At 50.8% G+C, this 21113-nt stretch overlaps 2 protein-coding genes across 2 annotated transcripts in view; both read left to right on the plus strand.

The window, feature by feature from the left end:
- The first annotated feature begins 403 nt into the window (after window positions 1–403).
- On the plus strand, window positions 404–3546 carry LOC131210227 (cilia- and flagella-associated protein 58-like). The gene is made up of 7 exons (XM_058203439.1): window positions 404–526; window positions 611–960; window positions 1029–1655; window positions 1713–1840; window positions 1908–2485; window positions 2574–3290; window positions 3379–3546. Exons 1-7 carry the CDS (start codon window positions 404–406, stop codon window positions 3544–3546), a joined length of 2691 nt encoding a protein of 896 aa, XP_058059422.1.
- A 4164-nt stretch (window positions 3547–7710) lies between these two features.
- LOC131210662 (ABC transporter G family member 23) overlaps window positions 7711–21113 on the plus strand; it is a 33833-nt gene continuing 20430 nt past the window's right edge. Inside the window, exon 1 of the mRNA XM_058203942.1 lies at window positions 7711–7835. Within this exon, the coding sequence (XP_058059925.1) occupies window positions 7801–7835 (35 nt within the window). The 5' untranslated portion in view covers window positions 7711–7800. The remainder of the gene's footprint in view (window positions 7836–21113) is intronic.

Below are 21113 nucleotides of genomic sequence, written 5' to 3' on the forward strand. Positions count from 1 at the left end.
CGGTATCCGAAAGAAGGTTTTCCCGTTGTCAGAATGTTTGTACAAAACAGCAAGCGTATTCGAACGTAGTAGACGGTTGCTAGTAACGCCGCAAACGCCTTAGCAACCATTCGGTAAAATCTGCCTAAGAACAACAACAACTTGTTGCTATTTGTTCGAGACCATCGCCGTCGTCATACTGTTTGACACACATTTCTAAAATTGCCACGAAGCGCCTATTCCCTGGCCTCATTCCATATAGCGCTGGGGTCGAGTGAGAGTTTCCATGGAACCTTACAGAAGGAGCGAGTTTGTTTGAACGAAACAAGGAAGAAAATTTTTCATTTCCAAGCCGTTCTTTCGAAAGGTGACAGCTAAAACCTTCGTTTTCCGCATAAGAAAAGCGAGCTCTTCCTACAGCAATATGGACCAAATAGAAGAAAGTGGCGAGGATTCGCAGGCTCCGGAATCCACCTTCGAGGATGACCTAGTGCCGAAAGAAATTACCGACGAATTTTTTGAGGAGCTATGCTCGAAAGCAAACTTAGTAAGTGGAGTGGATGCCATTTCTACTCATGAATTGCGAGTTGAAATAATCGGATTTTTGAAATAACGAATCATGCTTTTCCAGACGGTGAAGGATCTACAAGGAAATCAGCAGTATGGACTGGCGGAAGACTTTCAGAAACTTTTAATTACGAGTCAAAATCTGCGCCAGCAACTGATCGATGAACAAGACCGAATCGGAAAAATGCAGGATGAGGTTGCGGCGGCCGCAGGACGCGTCGCACAAGCGATGCAAATTTCCCAGCGCGACCAAGATACCATCCAAGCGTTGAAGTCGGAAATTCAAGATGCCTGGAAGAGAACGGATGCTGCACAAACCCGGGAACAGAACGCCCAGGAAGCGATGAACCAAATGAGAAACAAGTTGGAAAAGCTGCATGCCGAAAGTGACCGCTATGGTGATCGTGACGATGAGTAAGATGCGTCAAGCAGTTGCATGAATGGCCGGTTAGTACAATGTTGCTGGTTTAATCTCTTTGTAGCGTTGGCCCTTCGATGAACAAGCACAAGGAGGGAATCCTTCGCGAGCGTGACCGTCTGTATGTTGAGGTGGAGGAACTGAATCGACGGCTACACACGCAACGCCTGTACATGGAGGAACTGGAACAGAAGTGCTCCGAATCGGAGACGAAGGTGAAGGAGCTCTACAAAGTGTTGGACGAAACGTCGAACGAAGCATTCCGGGATAAGCGTCAGCTGGAGAGCCTGCAAGCGCAACACACCGAAGTCACGGCTGAGTTGGCCATCAAGACGGAAGAGGCACAGCACTTCAAAAGCCTGTCTGAGTCAAATCACAAAACCACTGTTCAACAAACGATGCAAATGGCCGCCATCCGCACCAACCTGGAACGGTTTATGACAACGAATAACCTTATCCAAGTGAAGCTGGCGAAGGCAACGGCAGACTTTGATAACATGGTTCAGCTGAAGGAAAAGGTGACCAACGAGCTGAACACTAAGGTGAACATATTGAAGCTTAAGGAGGACGAGAATAACAAGTTTCGCTTGGAGAATGCGAAACTGCTGAAAACCCGGGATCTGTTGCAGAAACGTATACAAACGATAGAAGCCACCAAAAGCATTGTCGACCAGGAGGTCTCCAAATTGAAGTATGTTGGCCCACGATTGCTGGCAATTCGTTTATTAATCGTGCGCTAATCTTGTAGGAATACGATAGTGACGTTCGAGAAAGAGCGCGACGCTTCGAAGAAATCGTTCGACGTTGCCAAAAAGCAGGTGGACGTAGTGCTGCGTGAGCGTGATCTGGTTCGAAAGGATCTGGTTAAAGCAAATAGTGCGACCATTCAGCACCGTGTTTCATATGGTACGGGATGAAATGTAACTTTTGCTTTCTGTTTTAGAAAATATAAACGATCAAACGGAGCAAATGACACTGCTGGATAAGCACCAAAAAACGTTGGAGAACGAAATCAAGGGCCTTCAAGCCGCGGCTCAAAAGCAGCAAACGCTAATGTTGAAGATCGAAAAGGATCGCGACCGCAATGCGGAAGAGGTGCAGAATTTGTCGGACAAAATTGAGCAATTTAACGAAGATCTGATGTACAAGCAAAATCTAATTGGGGAGTTGCGCGAGAAGCTAAAAGAAACTGAAGCAAAGCTGTTTCAGTGTCAAAATTTACTAGAAATTACGCGTGGTGAAAGAAACATTTTCGAGCGTGACCTAATGGCGTGCAACAAAGAAATGGAAGGTCAGAAGGAGCGGTTGAAAAACTCAATGCGCTCCGTTGATCAATTAAAGGAAGAGAACGCCAATAAGATGGCGGAACTTTTGAAGGCGAACAAAACGATCGATAAAGTCGAGAAGGAGAAGCAAACGCTTAAATCGGACGTGCAAAGTATAAGTATTGCACTGCAGCACTCGAAATCGGAGCTTAGCGAAAAAACCAATGAGAACACGCGCCTCAATAAGACACTGTCGGTGAGTTCTGAGCCACTTTAGGAAGTTATAACGCGAACTCAGAGGGCTCCTCGTAATGCGCGTTTTATATGATCTTTTTCACGATTAGGACGATGCTACGAATATGCTACGCCTGAAGAAGCAACTGGAAGGGACCATCAACGAAAAGGATCTGGTGAAGATGCAGTTGACGCAGCGTGTGGAGGAAATCAACAACCTGACCGAGAAACTTAACATGATGAACATGGCGTTAGATCGTGGAGAAAATCAGTATCGCGAACGTTTGGATGATATCCGGCTGCTGAAGATAGAAATCAGCAATCTGCGCTCGCAGCGCAACCTTCTGACCCGCGGCTTAGCTAATACAGCCGATATGCGCCAGGAAGTGCTGCAGTTGAACCGCGTTCTCAACCAGGAGCGAGTTAAAGCACGCGCCCTAGAGGATGAGATGCTAACACCGATGAACGTGCACCGCTGGCGAAAGCTTAGCGGCAAGGATCCGGAGAAAATGGACTTGATCGTTAAGGTGCAAACGCTCCAGCGGAGGGTGCTCTACCAGTCGGTGACGGTTTCTGAGCAAGAGAAGACCCTACAGCAGTCCGAAAAGATGTACGATGCACTAAAGGATGTGGTGGAGAAGCTTCCGAGCTATAAAGTAAAGGAACGACTTTCCTTAACGCAACGTGCATTGACGGCACGCACAAAGAAACTGAAGGCATTAGCGGCTGAGATACGCATCAAGGAACTTGACTGCAAAACGAAGGACTGTACGCTGGAACAGCTCAAGCAGGCGCTACTGGAAACCAAAAAGGAACTGGTCCGCGAGGTGACGATTTCAAACATGGACAATAATCAGGTCGACCCATTTTGTGGTATGATTTGGCATGCTCTCTCTCTCTCCCTCTCTCTTTCAGAAGCGGGAAAAGATTAAGCTGGTGGAGAACATTCGTGGACACCGAACTCAGAGTGGGCTGCAGGCTACAAGCTCCGGCACTGACATTATCGTATTTCGTACTTCCACTCAAAGTGCCCATAATGCCAGTTATCGTACGCTTGGTTCGGGCTTTAGAGCGATTTGCTAAATTTACCAAAGGAGCGAGCAGGATAAGGGAAAAACTTCAAATGAAACAGCGTTAAGAAACATGGAATATTTCGTCAACATTTCAAAAGCTCCTTTTACTTAACATGAACTAATTGCTTTACACTTACTAATACGTGTGTGCTTGACCTCCGCAAGAAGTGTGAAAAATAAATACCAGGGCCTAGCCGGCCTGAAGATAAAATTTGTTTCCTCTGCACATATATTTAATGTTTTAAAGTAAACTAAGAATTATTTTATAGAAAGTAAAAAATTATATTTCACTGCATGCTGACCGTTTCATCCATGCTTGGACATAATTTACCTGTGAATTGAAGGCTTGTAGGGGTGAATGATCTGATGGCTAGACAACGCTTTTATTCTATCTTACGAACCGTGTAAACTTTCATTTCGCTTCAAGTGAGGGTTGGTCCGAAAGCATCGTCGGCACCGGCTCTAAGGAAGCAGCCTGCTAATGTTTAAGAACTGGTTTCAACTCACGGTAGAACTTGCACGTACCTTCAGGTCACGCCGTGGAAACCGCATCGAACATTGCCCTTCGCGAAGGTCTTCTCGCTGGGTTCGCGAGGGCCAACGAAAGAGTCAGATGGCATGGGCAATGCCATTCGTCATATTTTTCATAATAACGTGTTGGTAGGGTGTTTCCGATCCCCACACCAGCGTAGCCTGCCTAGATGCATCGAGCGCAGGGTTTAAAAATCGTTGAGTCAGTGTCAATTGACGTCTTTGACCCGCGACTAGCCGCGTCTAGAAGCCGCTGCACATTCCTATGGCCAGTCACGGCATCGGAGTCTCAGTGTACTTGTGCCGTGGATTCATCCGATACAATATCATGCAAATAATAAAACTGTGGTCGAACGCATCGATTAATTCTTTTATTTGAAATCATGAACACATGAAAATCTCCAATACAATGAACGAGAATGGGTTCGTAAACATAAATAACAGCTTTTCGTTGCGTTATCATTATCAAGCTTTCTTGCTTGCGATGTGCGATTTTCGAGAGGCTCGCTATGCTGGAAAGAGTTTAATAACTAAAAATGACCATTTGTTCGGCAAACCATCCGACTTGGACCAGGATTTCTGTCACCTAGGCGTATCACATCGGCCACTCCAAAAGTCGGGTTGTTTCTGCTTACGCAGCGATATCAACAAGCCGTTGCGTAATGAGTTTGCGCCCTGCTTTTAGCCGAGTGAAACTAAGATTAGATTTCTAACGACCGCACTAGAGGTAGGCCAGCCTGCACACCGATGCAGTTTGTTGCGTTTCTAAGTACGTAGTAATTCGCTGGCTGTAGTAGTTCCAACACAAACGCATCTCCCAGCAACTTTCGTTTACTGCATGCGTGCAACAATCAGTGGCGGCCGGCGTTCCGATTGCACACCGAAACACGTTCGCTTCTTGGCGGGGGCTGGGGCAACTTACTGGGAAGGTCCTGGCGGGGGCCTGGACACGTCACGTAACGCGGAAGACGCAACTCCAATGGGCACCGGACAGAGAGTATCGCGTCGTCGTCGGTGTGCTGCTTGCACTGCACTTGCATGTCTCGGTGCATCGCGAACCTAACCGGTTGCAATTGTTGACTCGTAGACGATGTAGGGCTCTGATTCGCGTATTCCACTAGCCGACTAACTGGTCGACCAGTTACAACTACCCATACGTACAGAGTTTTCAGCTCCGATGTAAATAGATAAACGCATACGTCGCAGATTCATGCAAAATGCCCGTCGACGCACTATAATTAGCTGCATTTCTCACGCATTCCAGACGATTAGCTAAATTATGCTCCGTGTGCTGGATAATAATTACATTTCGGAAACATCGTTCGCCTTTGGTTTTTGTGCCACCATCCTCTCGGCAGCACATGGCGCCCAAACGCTTAACTATCTAGCCGCAATCGAAAGCCGAAGCGTCGAAGGAAATCAAAATTCCGTACCATTGGGTGCGTTTCCGTTCGGAGCAGCTTTCAAGCTCCTTGTGCCCGTGCGCGGTATCAAGGTTGTTTTAGAAGTTTCAAACCTTGGGCTTAGTTTGATCGGTTTCTTCTATCGTGGCTGCCAAGGAAAACTAGTATTCGGACGTTTCGTAACACGATGAAATCGCTCACGAATTAAAAACAAATTTGTGTTTCTTCGATCGTCCCATATCGTAGGCAGTGTCCAGTCCACATGTTTGTTGTCTATTCCCCACATATAAGCCTTTCAGCAGTGGCGCCGTAGCATACCGAGGCGCTGTATACGCAGTATGTTACAAATAGCACAAAACTTTTGCTTTTGCCATTAGCATTCTCCCGCCATTGGTGGACTACACACGTTCGTGCGAAATCGTATCGAAAGGAAAGAAACGTAAACAGCTAATCTGAACCGTCATCAACTTGTTTGATTGCTTCACCGGTGACATTGAGGAAAACTTAAGCGACGAACCCGAAGACGACGACCGACGCCACGGTGGAGACGCTTTTAGTGATTAGCATTCGCATACAGGTGCATACCCGAGTCTACCCGAGAACCCGCCGAGAGAACACTCACTCACAAGATCTCCAATTGCCGGGCGTGTTCGTTTGTTTGGTACCATTTCAACCGAATCTTACTGACGTTAATCGATTTGTTGGGCGAACTACTAATAGAAAACAACGACTTAAGGCGCAGTGCTTAAATCAATAAATCGGTACAACGCCTGCTTTATCCCTGATCAGTTCCTCTCAAACCCTGTTCCCCCTGTTTGTGAACTCGCCCTGTTGGAATGAACAAGCATGAAAATGCATTTGAAGATCGCAGCCCTCATCTCATTGATCCCGGATTCCGAGTTCGTCGCTGTATTTCTTCAGCGCGCATCGAAGTTCATCCACGCACCGTGGGCTCCACCGCCGCGGGAACTCACGCGCGCTGCTCATCGCGGCAGGCTACGAACGATGAGCGCCGGTGTGGGCAAGATTATTGCGTTTCTGATCGCCGTTGGTGAATGAAGTGATTTCTTTCCGCCTCTCGCTTGTTTCGTTCGCGTAAAGGTTGGTGCTTTTCGTTGCTGCTTTTTAAAATTAACCCCTCCGAGGAAGCAAGACACCGAGTGTGGCTCTTTTATTGCCAATAAAACATCGCCCAGCGGGCAACGTTGGAGCACTGGTTTGAGTGAACTTGACCCGTGCCGGCGGAGGTGTAGGATTTGGCTTCAAACTTGTCCAATCTGTCCTTCCCTACCGGGCGACCACGGCCAAATCTGCGACACGCCGCGCACGCCCGTCCCGAGTGAGAAAGCGCGCGGTAAAGGGAGACAACCGAAAAACACACAATAGAAAGTGAGTGCAACGGTGCGGTTGGGGCCACAACAATTCCCCACAGAGTGCGGACTAGCAGCGACGCCACTCCCGAGACACACTGCTGTTGTGGCCGCGCAGCGCAGCAAAAGGAGGTCGATTGATGTCGAATATCTCGCGTTTCTCCCACGACCGGTCCACGAAGTGAACGCTCGGTGGCGGAGCACCACCACCGAGTGATTAGTTCTTTAAAGCGATTCTGTGCCCCGGGGGCCGTTGAAAGTGATAATGTGGTCAGTTTGGGTGTAAAGTATTGGCAGCCAAATCAAACATTAAACCGCATCGACCGCAATAGCCTTTGAGGAGCGTTAGATTGGCTCGGTCCGAAGGTGCGCATCGAACCTGAATGTGTGATCGGTGGCGGGTTAAGTGTGCAGTTCTTTTTTCTAAACGAGACAGGCACAAAATACTGAACATCCTGCACAACGGACCGGCCCTGTTGCCGCGGGACCGCGACTCGCTCGCTGTGTGAGTTTCTGCTCGCGTCCATCGTTTTAGATGTGCTAGTGGTTAGCGATGTTGCGCCTTTTCGACTGTGCTTCGTAAAGATTTTTTTTCGTTGCCCTTAGAGCGTGGTTGAAATGGCACCAACAACTTTGCGGTGGTTGTTTATTCTCAAGTGTTTACTCATTCCGCCTCCTCCCGTAGGTATTGACCCAAGTGTGTTGATTGCCGAGTGAAAAAAAAGAACCAAAGACTGCTTTCGCGAGTAAGATTTTAGGCAACGTCAGTCAGACTCAGCCAGGATACAGGCAGGGACAGGGCAGGGAGTACAGCGAGTGAGGATGGCCAACGCGGCGATCCCGTCAGCTAACCAGCACCAACAACCGTCCCGGATCTCGCCCCAACCCAGCGCCCACCCGCTCGAGGATGGTGGCGGCGGTGTCAAGCGGCCCGAGTTGGACAAACGGCGCATTCAGCGGATGTTCAGCTGGACTGCAGACTCACCGGCAATCACGTAAGTACGGCTAATTTCTGCTGGGACTTTCCGGCCGGGCTTTACTCATCGCGTCAAACGTTCGAGGCGCGAGGCGCCAGGAGCAACCGGGAGTCCATTGTTTCCACCGCCGGCAAGGTCTGCCGCGGTGCCGGAGGTATTTCAATCACAGACAAATGGGGTCACCGGTAAGGTCCCAGTAATGTTATGGCACAGCAAACGCGCAGCAACCGTCGCTGGTCCTGAGCCGGCCTAATGAGCGCCTTCGCGTCGAGCAATGTGCGATGGAAATTTTTGCGCCGCGACTGCCCGTGACCTAAGGGGTGGTTCATTAGGGCTCCGCTGGAAGCTGCTATTAGCGGTCGTCATATCAATCAAGATCCGAGGGCACACATGGCGATTGACATTGACCATCCGTCCTCAAGGCATCGACCGAGAGACCAAGCGCTCCGAACCGAACAACACCCGCAACGGTCGGGACTGACGGGGCTTGATCGCAAAAACCCATCCGGGGGCTGCGCAGTTAAATCCAACTCACGAGCCCACGAACCAGTCCGAGGAACCACACGGTGAACTTCGGGGTTTTCACTGGGCGTTCGTTAGTCGGCATTCAAACGCTCTCGAAATCCCAAAATAGCTTTCTACTCAAAGTACTTTCACTGATACTCACTGCTTTGACGGCTACGTAAGCCCCTCGGTTGCGGCACTTTAAATGCACTTGTTGGTTGCATTGGAGTAGTGTCTAACTTTTGTTGGATTGTATTAAAACAAACAGTAAGACTTAAGAGGTTTGAAAATTTAATGCGAGACGTACCGATCCGTAACTGATTTTCGTGTCACCATTTCATAATTGCACTCTAAGGTGACATAACGGTCCTGGCGCATGGCAACACATGGCCTGGAAAACGAGATTCGTCCATTTACCTTGATAACCGGAACTCTGACGATACTCTGACTGGAAACTGTTCATCAGAAGATATTTCACCGCGCTGGGCAACCTTCGAATTCTTAATTCGATGTGAACGCTATATTTATTTTTGCTCCCCCTCTCTCTCTCTCTCTCTCTCTCTCTCTGTCCGTCTCACACGCTCCGATCGATTCGATTGCAAACCGGCTCCACATTCCGCGCACTCCACGAGCCCCAAACAGTGTCGTCGACTTGGCTAAGATCATCCCAAATCTCTAGCAGCGGCGCGCAGCGAGAACAGGTTTTGCTAACCCTGCTGCCGGATACAGCTGTTTTCTCCATTCGCATCGCAGTGGATTACTTGTGTAAAGCAATCTTGGACAAAGAAAAAAAACCATCGACCACCGCCAAAGTCCCAGGAAGAATAAACCAATGGGGCCAGTTTCGTTGACTTTGTTACGCAATCTTACCGGCCCAACCGCACCCAGCTGGAGCTCCGGTTGAAGACGGTTCACCTAAAACGAATGAGGTGGGGGTTAGCATTTACATTTTTGTCCGGTTCTGTCCGAAGCGAGTTTTAACCCAAACCCCAATTTAATACCAATCAGTGAAGCTCATTGCCGGTCTCAAAGTCACGCAACGCGCGACCTGGGGGGCCAGGGCATTCAAAGTCAGCAGCCTTTCGAGCGCTGCTGCGATTGTCTAATCACGGGCCGATGGCCATCAAAACAAAGGCAGTTGGATGGGTCCGTAAGAAAACGGCCGCGCGCTTCCGGATGGACACCCCATCGCACCGCGCGGCTGGCAACGGTGTGTGCGTGCGTGTTAAGATGAGGTCCATGAGACGCACACGTGCCCGGCGCTGCCGTGCGCAGTGCGTCGTTCAAGTTCAAGTTGACCATCGAAAACTCGATTTCCCTGCCCGCTGTTATCGACCTGCCGAAGTAGTTGTCATTGGCCCACGCTCGCCCTCTTCCCCCAATAGCCTACGCGATCGAGTAACCCTTCCGGAAGCTGAACAAAAAAAAAAATGCTCAGGTGATGAGGCGCACAAATCTTCTCGCTGATTCCAAGAAAAATGCCCGAAACGTGGGGCATGGTGCCCCGATTCTAGCTCTAATTTTTCACCGGCATACCTTGGGAGCGTCATTAAGCTCGCTTCTTTCGGCATATGCAAATCACCATCATCATGAAATATCATAACTAGGAACTCATCTAAATCCGGTTTGTCTCACGTGAGGTTCACCAGCAGATAACGGTTTGAAAATCACAGTAAACGAATTCTTTGGCGAATTGTTGGACTGGTTCACGTTATTTAACGAGAAACTGATCAAACTCGAAAACTCCGTTATGTAATGTAATATTTTCACAACTTTCAACAGCGCGTTTCGAAACCGATTTGCGAAACCTTGAATTCTTGAACACTCAGTATCAAGGCTTATAACCGCAGAGGGTTCGTCGCTTCGGTTCGCTCGCAACGCCACAGGCATCGCAGTCTTGTGTGTGCGCCGGTCGGATCGGTCGGAGCTTGCATGCAACCTTCCGTTCAAGCTTTCGGAAAGCTCCTTTCGGCTTCGGGAAGCTCGCCGCCGCAGTGTGCACTTAGCCGGCGCGTAGTGTATGGATTGCCGTGCGCGATTGGCAGCACTGCCGGCTGTGTCAGTCACGGACTGACCTCAAGCAAGCCTCTGGTGGTTCGGCGGGCTAGCGATCGCAATCATTGACCGTGACGCGTTAGGCGCAAGTCGTTTTTTTATCAGCTCCGCGGCGCTGTCAGCTTTTGCCTGCTGATAGGTGTTTTTGTTTCGCCTCAAAACGATCCAACTTGTGCTGTGCACTGTAATCATTGTAATTAGTCAACGGGCTAGTACGGCTGGCTGGCTGGCCAGGGAGCGGTCCAGCTGGTCCGGCATGTTTTTGCGGCATACTTCTTCGGACGATGGGAGCGTAATGAAATACTGGGTCGAGGATCGCACAGCTCAAGGAGCTTGGCATGATCGGTACTTGATTATTTTGACGTCAACCGTCCGCGGGCGTCCATTTACGTTACGAGCCTCGACGTCATCACGATGGCTGAACTGCTGGCTGGGGTGATGCCTAAAATTCGGAACGAGCGTTCACCGGGTATGGATGAATCACGGTAGAGCGGGGCTAATCCATGCTCCTAGCCGACCACGGCCATTACGGCTCATCGATTGCGTCGAAGCTTGATTCTCCACGGTGTCCGTCGCTGGGGAGCGATCGAACTCGTCGACGACGACGACGAAAAAACAAGAGGTCCACCAGATAACTGCGTTGCGCGTTGCGTAAGAGTTATGCCGATTTACCACCGTCGCCAAATCGGCCACTCTCGTCTCCCCGGCCACGTCCCGGCTGGTCCCCTGTTCCGATGGTGAGCTGCCAGCCACTGCGGCACTGCGGATGATATAATGAGAAATAAATATCTTCTGGCGCTGGCCGGCACCGATCTTCGCCGAGATGCAACAAGAATTGGCAAACCGAGAGTGAGAGACAGATAGGGAGTGGGAGAGATCCCTCTTTTTCGTGGTGGCGATCACCACAGCCACTGATCACCACTCTCTCTCGCTGGACACTCTGGAAGCCCCGGCCGGGGGTCGGTTTGTTCTCTGGGCGGTATGGTTGGTTGGTTGGGACCGGCACACGCAACCGGTTGCGTTACATGAACTTTGAATGTTTTGCGATGCGATGCTGCACTGCGCTGCGCCCGATGCATTACGCACAAACGGCCGCGAGCGACTCCAAGACCGAGAGTCCCAGTGCGGTCCGTGTGCGGTCCGTGCCTAGCACAAGCCTATGAAGAAATCGGACCCCTCGAACGTGCGCGGGGTGAAAGGCTGAAAGGAAAGTCGCGAGAGGGGGGGTTGATCGAAATCATCAAATTGAGATCAGTCGGTCTGTCGGTTTGTCGGTCAACCGCTTCACCGCGTGACGCTGGACGCGGCGAGCCTTGCTTCATCAGCTGGTTTTCGGGTGTCGAGGGGGCTGGCCGAGTGACGTTTACATAATTCTCACACTTCCAGGTCAGCCGTTTGGTGTGCCCCCCGGCGGCACCGTCATCGATCATCGATCAGGTTGCTCCCGGTTGTTTGTCGTGGCTGCTGCTGCGGTGTGGCACACTTTCGGTGTGCCTTTCCCATTCTCTTTTCTCGGGACACTTTCGTTTTCTCCGGCCATGCGGATACCTTTCTTCCGAAGGCCGAAAGAAGAATGGCCCAGCATCGTCGCCCGTACCGGTTGTGGCCGGAGGCTTTATCTCCCTCAGATGGTTCTCCCCACTCGTCAATGGAGCCATCAATAACATATTTCTATTTCGCAGCTTCGCCTTCTTCGCGATCACTATCGAATGATCGCCGTCGCCGCGATGGACCGTGCACCTCTTAAGACATCGCGACGAATTCGATGTGTCATTCACTGCTTTTCGGCAACTTGCCAGGCTTAGGGGGAGACCGAGTCCATCTCCGCGTGTGTGAATGGACAAGGTCCACAAAGGAACTCTCTCTCTCCCTCTCTCTCTCGCTGTCGTTCGCAAGCTCGGGGGGGCTTGGAACCGCAGATTTTGCAACGATCAAATTTACTGTGGAGAGAGGCCGGCCACAGGAGCTCGGTCGTCGGGCAAACAGCAGCAGCCACCATCGACCCGACCGACGGTAGTTGGCAACGCTGACGAAATTAGATTATTTAACGCGCGCGTGGTGCTGTTGGCCAGCCCGAGCAAAGTTGACAGACTGCTGTGTGGACGAATCGGATTTGTCAAGGTGTTGATTACGCACCGAGCCGAGAGCTCCCGGGCAGTGCAGAAACGCACACGCATACATGCCGATCGGGCACCCGACTTTGACGTTTGCTGCGATCGGGCGATCGGGCTGTTGTTATGTCACACGAGGCGAGTGGTCGAACCATCCGATGTTCTTTCACCGGACCGACCGGAGATCCAGTTTTGATTTGGGTCACCATTTTCATTTCGCTGACGCTGTTTGTGCGGGGCCCCCGTGAATGAAAGTACTCGCGGCACCGGGCACGGCTTTCCGTCTGCAGCCTGTCAATCGCTGGTAAGGTGGGACGTTCTTTGTTTACTACTGGCTACTAACTCCGTACTCCATGTGTTACAGCTGGCAGTGGATCGTGCCGCCCTTGCAGGCGATGCTACAGAGAACAAAGATCATCGACCGTAGCCCGTATGGTTAGAGTAAAATTACATCCTCCCCACTGTAGAGGAAGAAAAAACCAACCAACAATTCTGCGTCACAATCCGCCGTTGCTCGACCGGAGCGAGGCATTTCTAGCACCTTCGAGGCCATCCGGGCTCGCCGAGTGCTGAGTCATGCTGCTGGAGAAGGCAGCAACAGCAGAACTCGATTGCTCATTAACCGAGCCTCGCCAGCTTCCGCCGTGGTCCTTGCCGTTGTAGTCCGTCCGATGGCTGGTCCGAAAGTTCGTTTGCCTTCATTCGGAAGGTTGGTGCGCAAAAAGAGTGTAATGGCGGCAGGCCACTACTAAGCACACGACCGCTTGTTTTGCTTCGAAGTGCTTCGTTAACGATCTTCGTAGAGCGCCTCTAATCGAGCGGCTAGCTAGCTAGCAAAAACGCGATCAACCTCAACGCCCAAAAGTCGCAGTCGTCCGTGGTTTAGGAAAAGAAATGATTTCCACTGCAAGGTGCTCGTGTGCTGAAAGGTTCAGAACGAAACGGCACGTTTAATGGCGTAGCCGACAGCCGGCACTGTGCTGCCATTAACCGGCACTTTACGTGTTACGATGACGGAGTAAAATACGACGAGGGACCTATTAGAGAGGGTGGAAAATCCGGTCCGGATAGTCACCGGAGCCGGACACGGAAAAGAGTGTTGACAGGAGATCGTACGCAAATGGCGCACCAATATTGACACTTAGTCAGTGACGCATCACGGCCTCAGCCTCGGTTGAACAATTTTTATAGCAATAATATTAACAAAGTAAACCATGAGTAAACAAGGTAATGACACTTCGGCCACAAAATCGAGTCACTCCATCTTGGATCAAAGCAACCTTCGGTAATATTTTATGACATTACACCCAAAATACCTACGGTCACTTTCTTCCGAAGGCCATCATCAAATGAGTCCGATTCGTGAATATTGCATCATGGCATCGCTGGCATGGGCCAGCCGGGGACTTCTTCGTCCATTAGGCCCGAGGACACTAGCACTGGCTAGCAGGTGCCAAGGACCGATTTTCGAGTTTCGGGACGAGACAAACAAACGCCTGCTACGGGTTGACCACAGCCCCTGTTACCCAACCGGACAAACAATGCCCTGCTATCGACCAATACCCTTTTGGAAGTCGTCACGCCAAAGGGACTCTTTCTCTCTCTTTCTCTCTCTTTCGCTCTCTGTGCCAACCAAACAATCAAGGGTCTATTTGAGCAACGCATCGGAGGCGCGAGGTCCCAAGGCACAGGGCACATTTTCATTAGCTTAACCTACAAAACGGGACGGAGCCTAGCGAGGGCCGGGTCAGACGGGGACACGTAGAATATTGCATAATGCACGAAGCATGGGTCCCGTGTGGCCATCGCGGCTTTCTTTCTGACGGCCCACCGTAATGTGGCCCTGCCGTGACCTCGCCGAATTCCGGACTCCCCGAGCCACTCCAGAGAGGCGAAAGGAGCTATTCATAGTCTTGGGTAATCTTGGGCAAAACAGTTCGCGGGAGAGAATGGCCTCCCGCGAAGTCAATTATGAGCCTTTTCGGTGGGAAGTTTTTTGCCAGCCGAACCGTAGGCAGGTCAAATGCGCGACTCCCGAGCGTCGGTTACGTGGACAACAGGGAATGGCAATCGGTTAACATGCGCGATTTGTTTGGGCGGGACGCGCCGCTCGTCCTGTGCCGAGTACCAACCCCTACTAGTACCGTGTTTGTGAAGGTCAGTTTCTGCGGAGTGATAGTGCTGCACGCTTCACTGATTAATAGTCACCAGACAGAGTCCGGCAGACAGAGCGAGAGTCGCCTGGTTTCGTCATCTGGGAAGAAGTTGGGCATCGCTCGTATCGTTATTATTATTGTCGCATCGTACGCAATGACACACACCGATCGCTATCGCCTCCTACTGGTCCCGTGTGCATGTGTGTTGGGGTTTGGCCACCGGGACAGCAATCGATAGCCGCTTCGAGCATCGATTTCGTAACGCGTTAGGTACGCCACTGTCGACATGGAGCGCACCAAACGCTGGGAGCCATTTTGGGCAATTCGATTCCCCCGCGCTTGATGCGTGGCGGGGGACTCCTACGCCGTCGCGGGGCCCCATCGGTTACAACATTGGGGCCCCGCCGTGCTCATTACCGCCTGCCCCGGCTGGCTGACCAGTGGACCAGTGGGGAGTGATAGCACCGTGGTCGCCGTTGCCGCCGTGTGGACCTTAATTTCTGGGTCGATTTTTCACGAGGATTTCCACGCCACAACGCACACGTGGCCAGCAGTTTCGTTGGCCTCCTTCTGCGACTCGCGTGAACCATTTTGTTAATGTCGCTAGGTGGAGGAGGTGGTGGCCAAGTATCGTAACACCATCGATCGGGCTGCATTTGTTCGTAAAGTCATTTTGGGAGCTGTTAGTAGAAAAATGGTAGCTACCAATCCGCACCACGGTAAGGTTTACACGAGTGCTGCATACGCGAGGGTTTACGAGAGGGACTACACAGCCGGTCGGTCAAGGTTGGTTTGTAGTTGGGCTGAAGTTTTTAAGTACCTTCCAGAGACATTTGTTTCACATCCGACACGGTTTACCACTTGGTTCCATATCTATTGCTTCCTTTTGGACATCGTTTAGACAATCCTATCATTCACTAATAGCAAGTGGAGGTTGTAGGATTTTCGTGTTGCTCGTTGACCGTTAACCTCCAAGGATAATTATCGTATTTAAATCCTTGTAACTAAAAACTCTATTTGCTAAAAGTCTGATGTTTTTGTGAAAAAATGTCGTTGTTGAAAGAATGTTGTTGTAGAAAAAAAAATAGAAACTGAACCTTTAGAATCCACCAATCTTAAAAAATCGGAACAGACAACGCTAGCTTGGCCAATAAGAGATTGCGAATCGAGAGATCGAATCTCCATGAACCTAGAGTTTCAATTCTTTACTTTTCGATCGACTTGCGGTTGGAATGTTGTGACGCTACCATTTTCCCACTACTGGCTTTCGGATCAGATCCTACGCCATCGCATTCAAAGATCAAGGATTCAAGGATCATCAAGGATCAAGGATTCAAGTGCTTGAAGTCGCCTGAAGAACATCTTCAAACTGCTTTTCGGTAGATTTGAACCGCATTTCAGTTGTATGTGATTGAAAAAAAAGGCCTATAACTCTGGGATTGTTATCCGCTTTCAACCCTATCCCGTGAAGGAATGTTAATTAAAAAAATCACAAAAAGCTCTATTCACTGCCCCTACACTCAGTAGATCATAGCCAATCTACCTTCCTCGCGACTTCGCCCTTCTAGAAAATGTCTCCAGAGTTCGCTGTATCACTTTTGTTAATGCCGATGATTATTATCACTACATTATGAGGTTCTTGTATAATGTGTTAACAAAGATTATCGCCCCGTTCTGCGCAAGGACAAAAGCTCGAGCTGGGCAAGGACATAAAAATTAATTAAAATCGCGTAATAATGCCACAATGGACACCGGGGACGACATTGAGCGCCACCTTGGTCCTGTTCGCTTGGAGGTTCTCCGTAGGTGTGGCATTGTGCTCCTGAGTCGCTCCTGCCCGCTATGGGCCTTTCTTGTAAGAGCCGGCCAGAATGAGACGTTTCATTTGTCATAAACTGACCGGAATACCGGCTGCTGCTGCCCGGGGTCTCGTAAATGCAACATCCGATAATGGCAATCAGATACGGCGCGAGCGCGGCGAGTTTGAGTCACACACATCACACACGGTGCAATCAGAGGTAAGGTCAAGCTTAAGTATCTCGAGCCGCGGGCCAGCGAAGGCCATTTATCATCCAAGGGATCCAATCCAATCATCTTCGGCCACGTCATCGGTTTCAGCTGTCAGCGCGAAGCGCAGCGAACGGACGAAACAGTGGAAAACCCGCTGGTCATTCAGAGCGCTCGGTTCGCAAAAGGGTTGATAGGTTGGCCGGCGTCCACTACACTCTCCACCAATCGATCGTCGCACTCATTCATCGCCACTGGACCGGCCTGGCATCAACGGCCGCGGAGGACAGCCAACAGAAAATTCGATCAAACCGCCGATCGAAGCGCAGTGTCCCATCTTGAGCGACTCCACCGGACCGGGCTTGGGCCTTGACATTACGCAACTCGGGGCTTGACGGGCCACGGCGTAGTGCCGCGTGTATTCATTCAGCTTTCGCTGGGGCCCTTTGGGTCTCTTTGGCTGTGCTTTGTTCACCAAGTGCACCGCGGCCGCCAGTCCCTTTGCCAGCACCTTCGTGCTCACCGTCCATCATTAACGCGCCCGCGGCAATTAGAGCCGAATTTTCGATAACCTTTTTTCCCGGTGGTTGGCCCATGCATTACGCTGCCGAACCCAACAAGGATCGGTTGGGTGGCGTTGTTCTACGCCACGTGGTTGGCATGGCTGATCCAATTTGGTTGGTAAACCCCCTTCGACACGGAGTGGAAATCAAACCAAGTCAAACGAGCCGCTTGCGTGGCTTGACCGAAACAACGACAGCCGCCTATTGAATGGTTTCCGTGGAAATCACATTGGGCTCTTCAGCAAATGAGAGAAGAATCAGTGGCTACAAATTGATTGCTATTAATTCCGCGGTGCAGGAAGCTGCAACGAGACTGTTAATTAGCCAGCCGTCTGGGCGGATCCTCCGGCATAAAGAGCGGCCATAGCGTCGTCGTCGGGTTCCGTGCAGACCGCTCAATAAGTTTTGCGGTTTAATTAGAAAAATACAATTTTATGGTTTCACTTTACTATTCAGTGTCACTATTCAGCCTTCCTGAACATCAATACACTTGTTCCGACGAGACTCCAATTAATGAATTCCATCCCTGAAGTGAGAATCTGGAAGCGCTGCAAAATACGCTTCCAAAGTTGTTATGACTTCATCATTTGATGAAAACGCCTTTTTGGTCTGGGAACAGATGGAAGTTGCTAGGGGCCAAATCTGGCGAATACGGTGGATGTTCCAACAATTTGAACTTTTATTCTTGTTCTGATGAAAAGGGATGTTTTTGTTCTGCAAACGGGATCTTTTTCCACGTTTTTTCCTTGAGCTAGTCTAAAAGGATACAATAATAATAGGAATTTCTTGTTTTATCTGGTTACAAAAAATTCGCTAACAAAAATCGTTTCGGAGCTGAAGAACCTGGATCACAGCCCTCTTAAATCCAATACTTCAGTCAAAATATGGTTTACACTGTCCATTGAAATGCCTAAGGCTTCTATTAAACCTCTTTCAGTCACTCGACGATTTTCCCATACCGTATCTTGTATTTTTTTAAACAATTTAAGGTGTTGCTTTTGTTTTTGGACGTCCTTGACATGGAGTCGTCTTCGAGTCTTGTACGGCCACGTTTAAATTCCGCAACCTATCTTTTTACTGTATTAAATGAAGGCGAAAAGTCTTTATATACTTTCAACATGAGTTCAATAAGAATTCATAACAACATGATATTATTTTTATCGTCCTCCGTTATTGAACTTATTGAACGACCCAGTGTTACAAATCGACGCTCGACAAACGTTGCCTCGCAACATTTCGCTGACGGTGACCGAATTGGCCCCCTCTTGGCTTGCTCAGACCGCGCAAGGACGAACCATGTGTGTGCGAAACGTGTCCTCAGAACTGTCTCGGGTGTCGCAACTGTTGATAAGGAGCCCCCTTCCCGTAAGCGTATACGAAAAGGCTCCGAACGCGTTCCTAACGAGCAATAAACGCGACTTTCGTCGTCGTCGCCGTGGCCCTGACAGTTTACGGCGCCGTGGCCGGTCGATGATACGCAAATGTGGCGGTCGGAGGATGTCCTTGCACTTCTTTACGATGCGCGAGCGGCCCCAGCATGACGCTGGGGCATTGTGTTTTTTCTTGTTCCACCATTCCACGTTTCACTAATCGCTTGGCTCCGGGGACCTCGCCGTTAGTACGCTCTGTTGTTGGCATCGTTAGACTATCAAATGGATGGCAACGGCGTCGCTAATGGCTCTGTGTTGCCTGTGTGTCCATAAAAGTGCGACAGAAGAGATACAACATCGCCACACGCAGTCACCACGAAGGTCGCTCCGAGAAACAATCGCACACCTGTCTGAGGTCCTGCCACCACAATGGCAGGACCTGTGTTGCGTGGCTTTTTCGGGTCGTTCGGGTCAGGTTCAAGAGCTGGCTGAAGTGTCCCTCAGTGCGCCACATGCCCCGTGCAGCGCTCCATTGTCTCGGAAGTGCACTTATTCCGGGCACGTCTTCGAAACCTGTGGCCATTGACCATGGTTCCGTTCGTGCGCGCACGGAGAACGTGATCAGAGACAGAGCCCCGCACACACCGACGGTGGATCGATCCTGATGACGCTCGGTGGTGATGATTGAAGTGTTACGGGGTATCCACATGCCGACAGTGACCTTCGGTGCGCGGAATCGTAATGAAGGCACTCAAGTGTGGAATGTGTAACAAGAGTAGTCCAGCAGCCCCGGGAATGTGGCCTAAAACACCTCCCGGGATCGTTAAGGAGCATGACGCACGTGCCGGACACTTCTTGGAAACATTGTTACTAGCCTATTACGGTGCATTACTTGCAAGGAAAGTCGACCTGGTGGGGGGACCTGCTGTCCCGGGAGATCCCAGGCACACTACACGTCACCCGCCCGTCCGTCCGGCATGTTTGCCCAACACTTAGCACCTTCGCCCGAGAGATGTGGCACTTGGCGGCACTGGCGCGGCCATTTTGCGTCAAGCTGCGCGCGCGCGGGGGCAAACACGCGAGAGACCATTCCGCAATCCTCTTGAAAGGTTTGCGCGCGCCCCGAACGGGGTTGGCCCATGGCCGATGGCACGCAACGCGCTCTGTGTGGCGATGCGGCCCGAGGATATGATTCGAGCGGCCTGTGTGGAGGGGAGGGCACGCGGGGTCAATTGGTCGGGCCGGGTGCGAGGCCCCGCACGAGGGTGCTCGACCGGCACAGCATCCGGCGCGCGCGCGCGTCGGGATCAATCCGGGCAAGGTTCCTGGCTCACGTGCGGCGCTCGGCGCTGTGGAATGCAACTGTTCTGGGGGTGACCCTTGATCGGCCGGAGGACTTCTAACCCCCCCTCCCGGGGTCGGTCGCCAGACAGACAAGATGTGTGTGTGTGTGCTGTGTACCTTGTACTCCCCCGCCTTGCTCAATGTCATCCGCCAGCCCGCCTGCCGCCTCGAAGCGCTCCGGCACCTCCGAAGCGCATCGATTAGACGACCGATTAGATCATTACCGGTTAATGGAGGGGCACCCGGGGCCTCGCCTCCCCCACCCGGTTGACGACTGTTATCAAGAACGCGCACTTCCGGTGCGGACGGCTCTGCGTGTAATAACTCACGCCCGCCGCGTTTCTCGAGCGACCCGTGACCGAAACCGGTTCCGGTCAGCCACTGGACAGCCTTCAATCACGCCCGGCACCGCCCGGCCAAGTTCCGTGCGCGCCCCCCCCCGGGCGGGGGGGGGGGGGGGGTCCACCCGGGCGCCATGGAGAAGGAGTTGACTCGTTACTCGATTCTCGTCGGTGACGGATTGAGGCTCACGATGTGGAATTTCCGAAAATTAGCCCGTAACTGGAAATGGACGCAGCTCGAACGCATTCTCCGCTGCTCCAATTGAAGGTCCGCAACAAATGTGTCCTCAAATTAGGGGCCGTGTCAAGGACATAGTCCTTGATGTCTACTTCTCAGTATTGTCCGTCGTTAGCTACTACTTTCTCCCATCTTTCAGGTAATTCCCGGGTTTCGTGTCGATAGAACTCCTCACTTTAGAAGCGATCCAATCAAAGATCCATTTTTCAATACTTTCGTAAGAAGTGACCTGCTGTGCTGCCAAATCGTTACTCATGGCACGGACGACAAGTAGTAGTCCAAAGGAACAATAGCTAACAATATTAATATTTTTTATCTGTCGGTTTATGGCCAAAGCTTTTCTTCAAATGCATTAATTGTTCTTAATGGGATTGTCCATCAATAATTTCAGTCGGCTTTTAAAGCTCACGGTACACCACACCTGTCATATCCCACCATGTGCACAGAATAACCTTTGGACAGTGAACATTTAGCTTTGGTTGAGATGGATCTTGTTCACCAGGCTGTACCAAGGCCATTCATGTGTTTAGGATTTTCGTAACAAATCCACTCCAAGAACCCCTTTCTTTTCTGCCGTGCAATCAGCATTTCGAAAATAGCCTCAGGC

This window comes from Anopheles bellator, chromosome 2 (assembly GCF_943735745.2).
Source record: "Anopheles bellator chromosome 2, idAnoBellAS_SP24_06.2, whole genome shotgun sequence".
NCBI classification, from domain to species: domain Eukaryota; kingdom Metazoa; phylum Arthropoda; class Insecta; order Diptera; family Culicidae; genus Anopheles; species Anopheles bellator.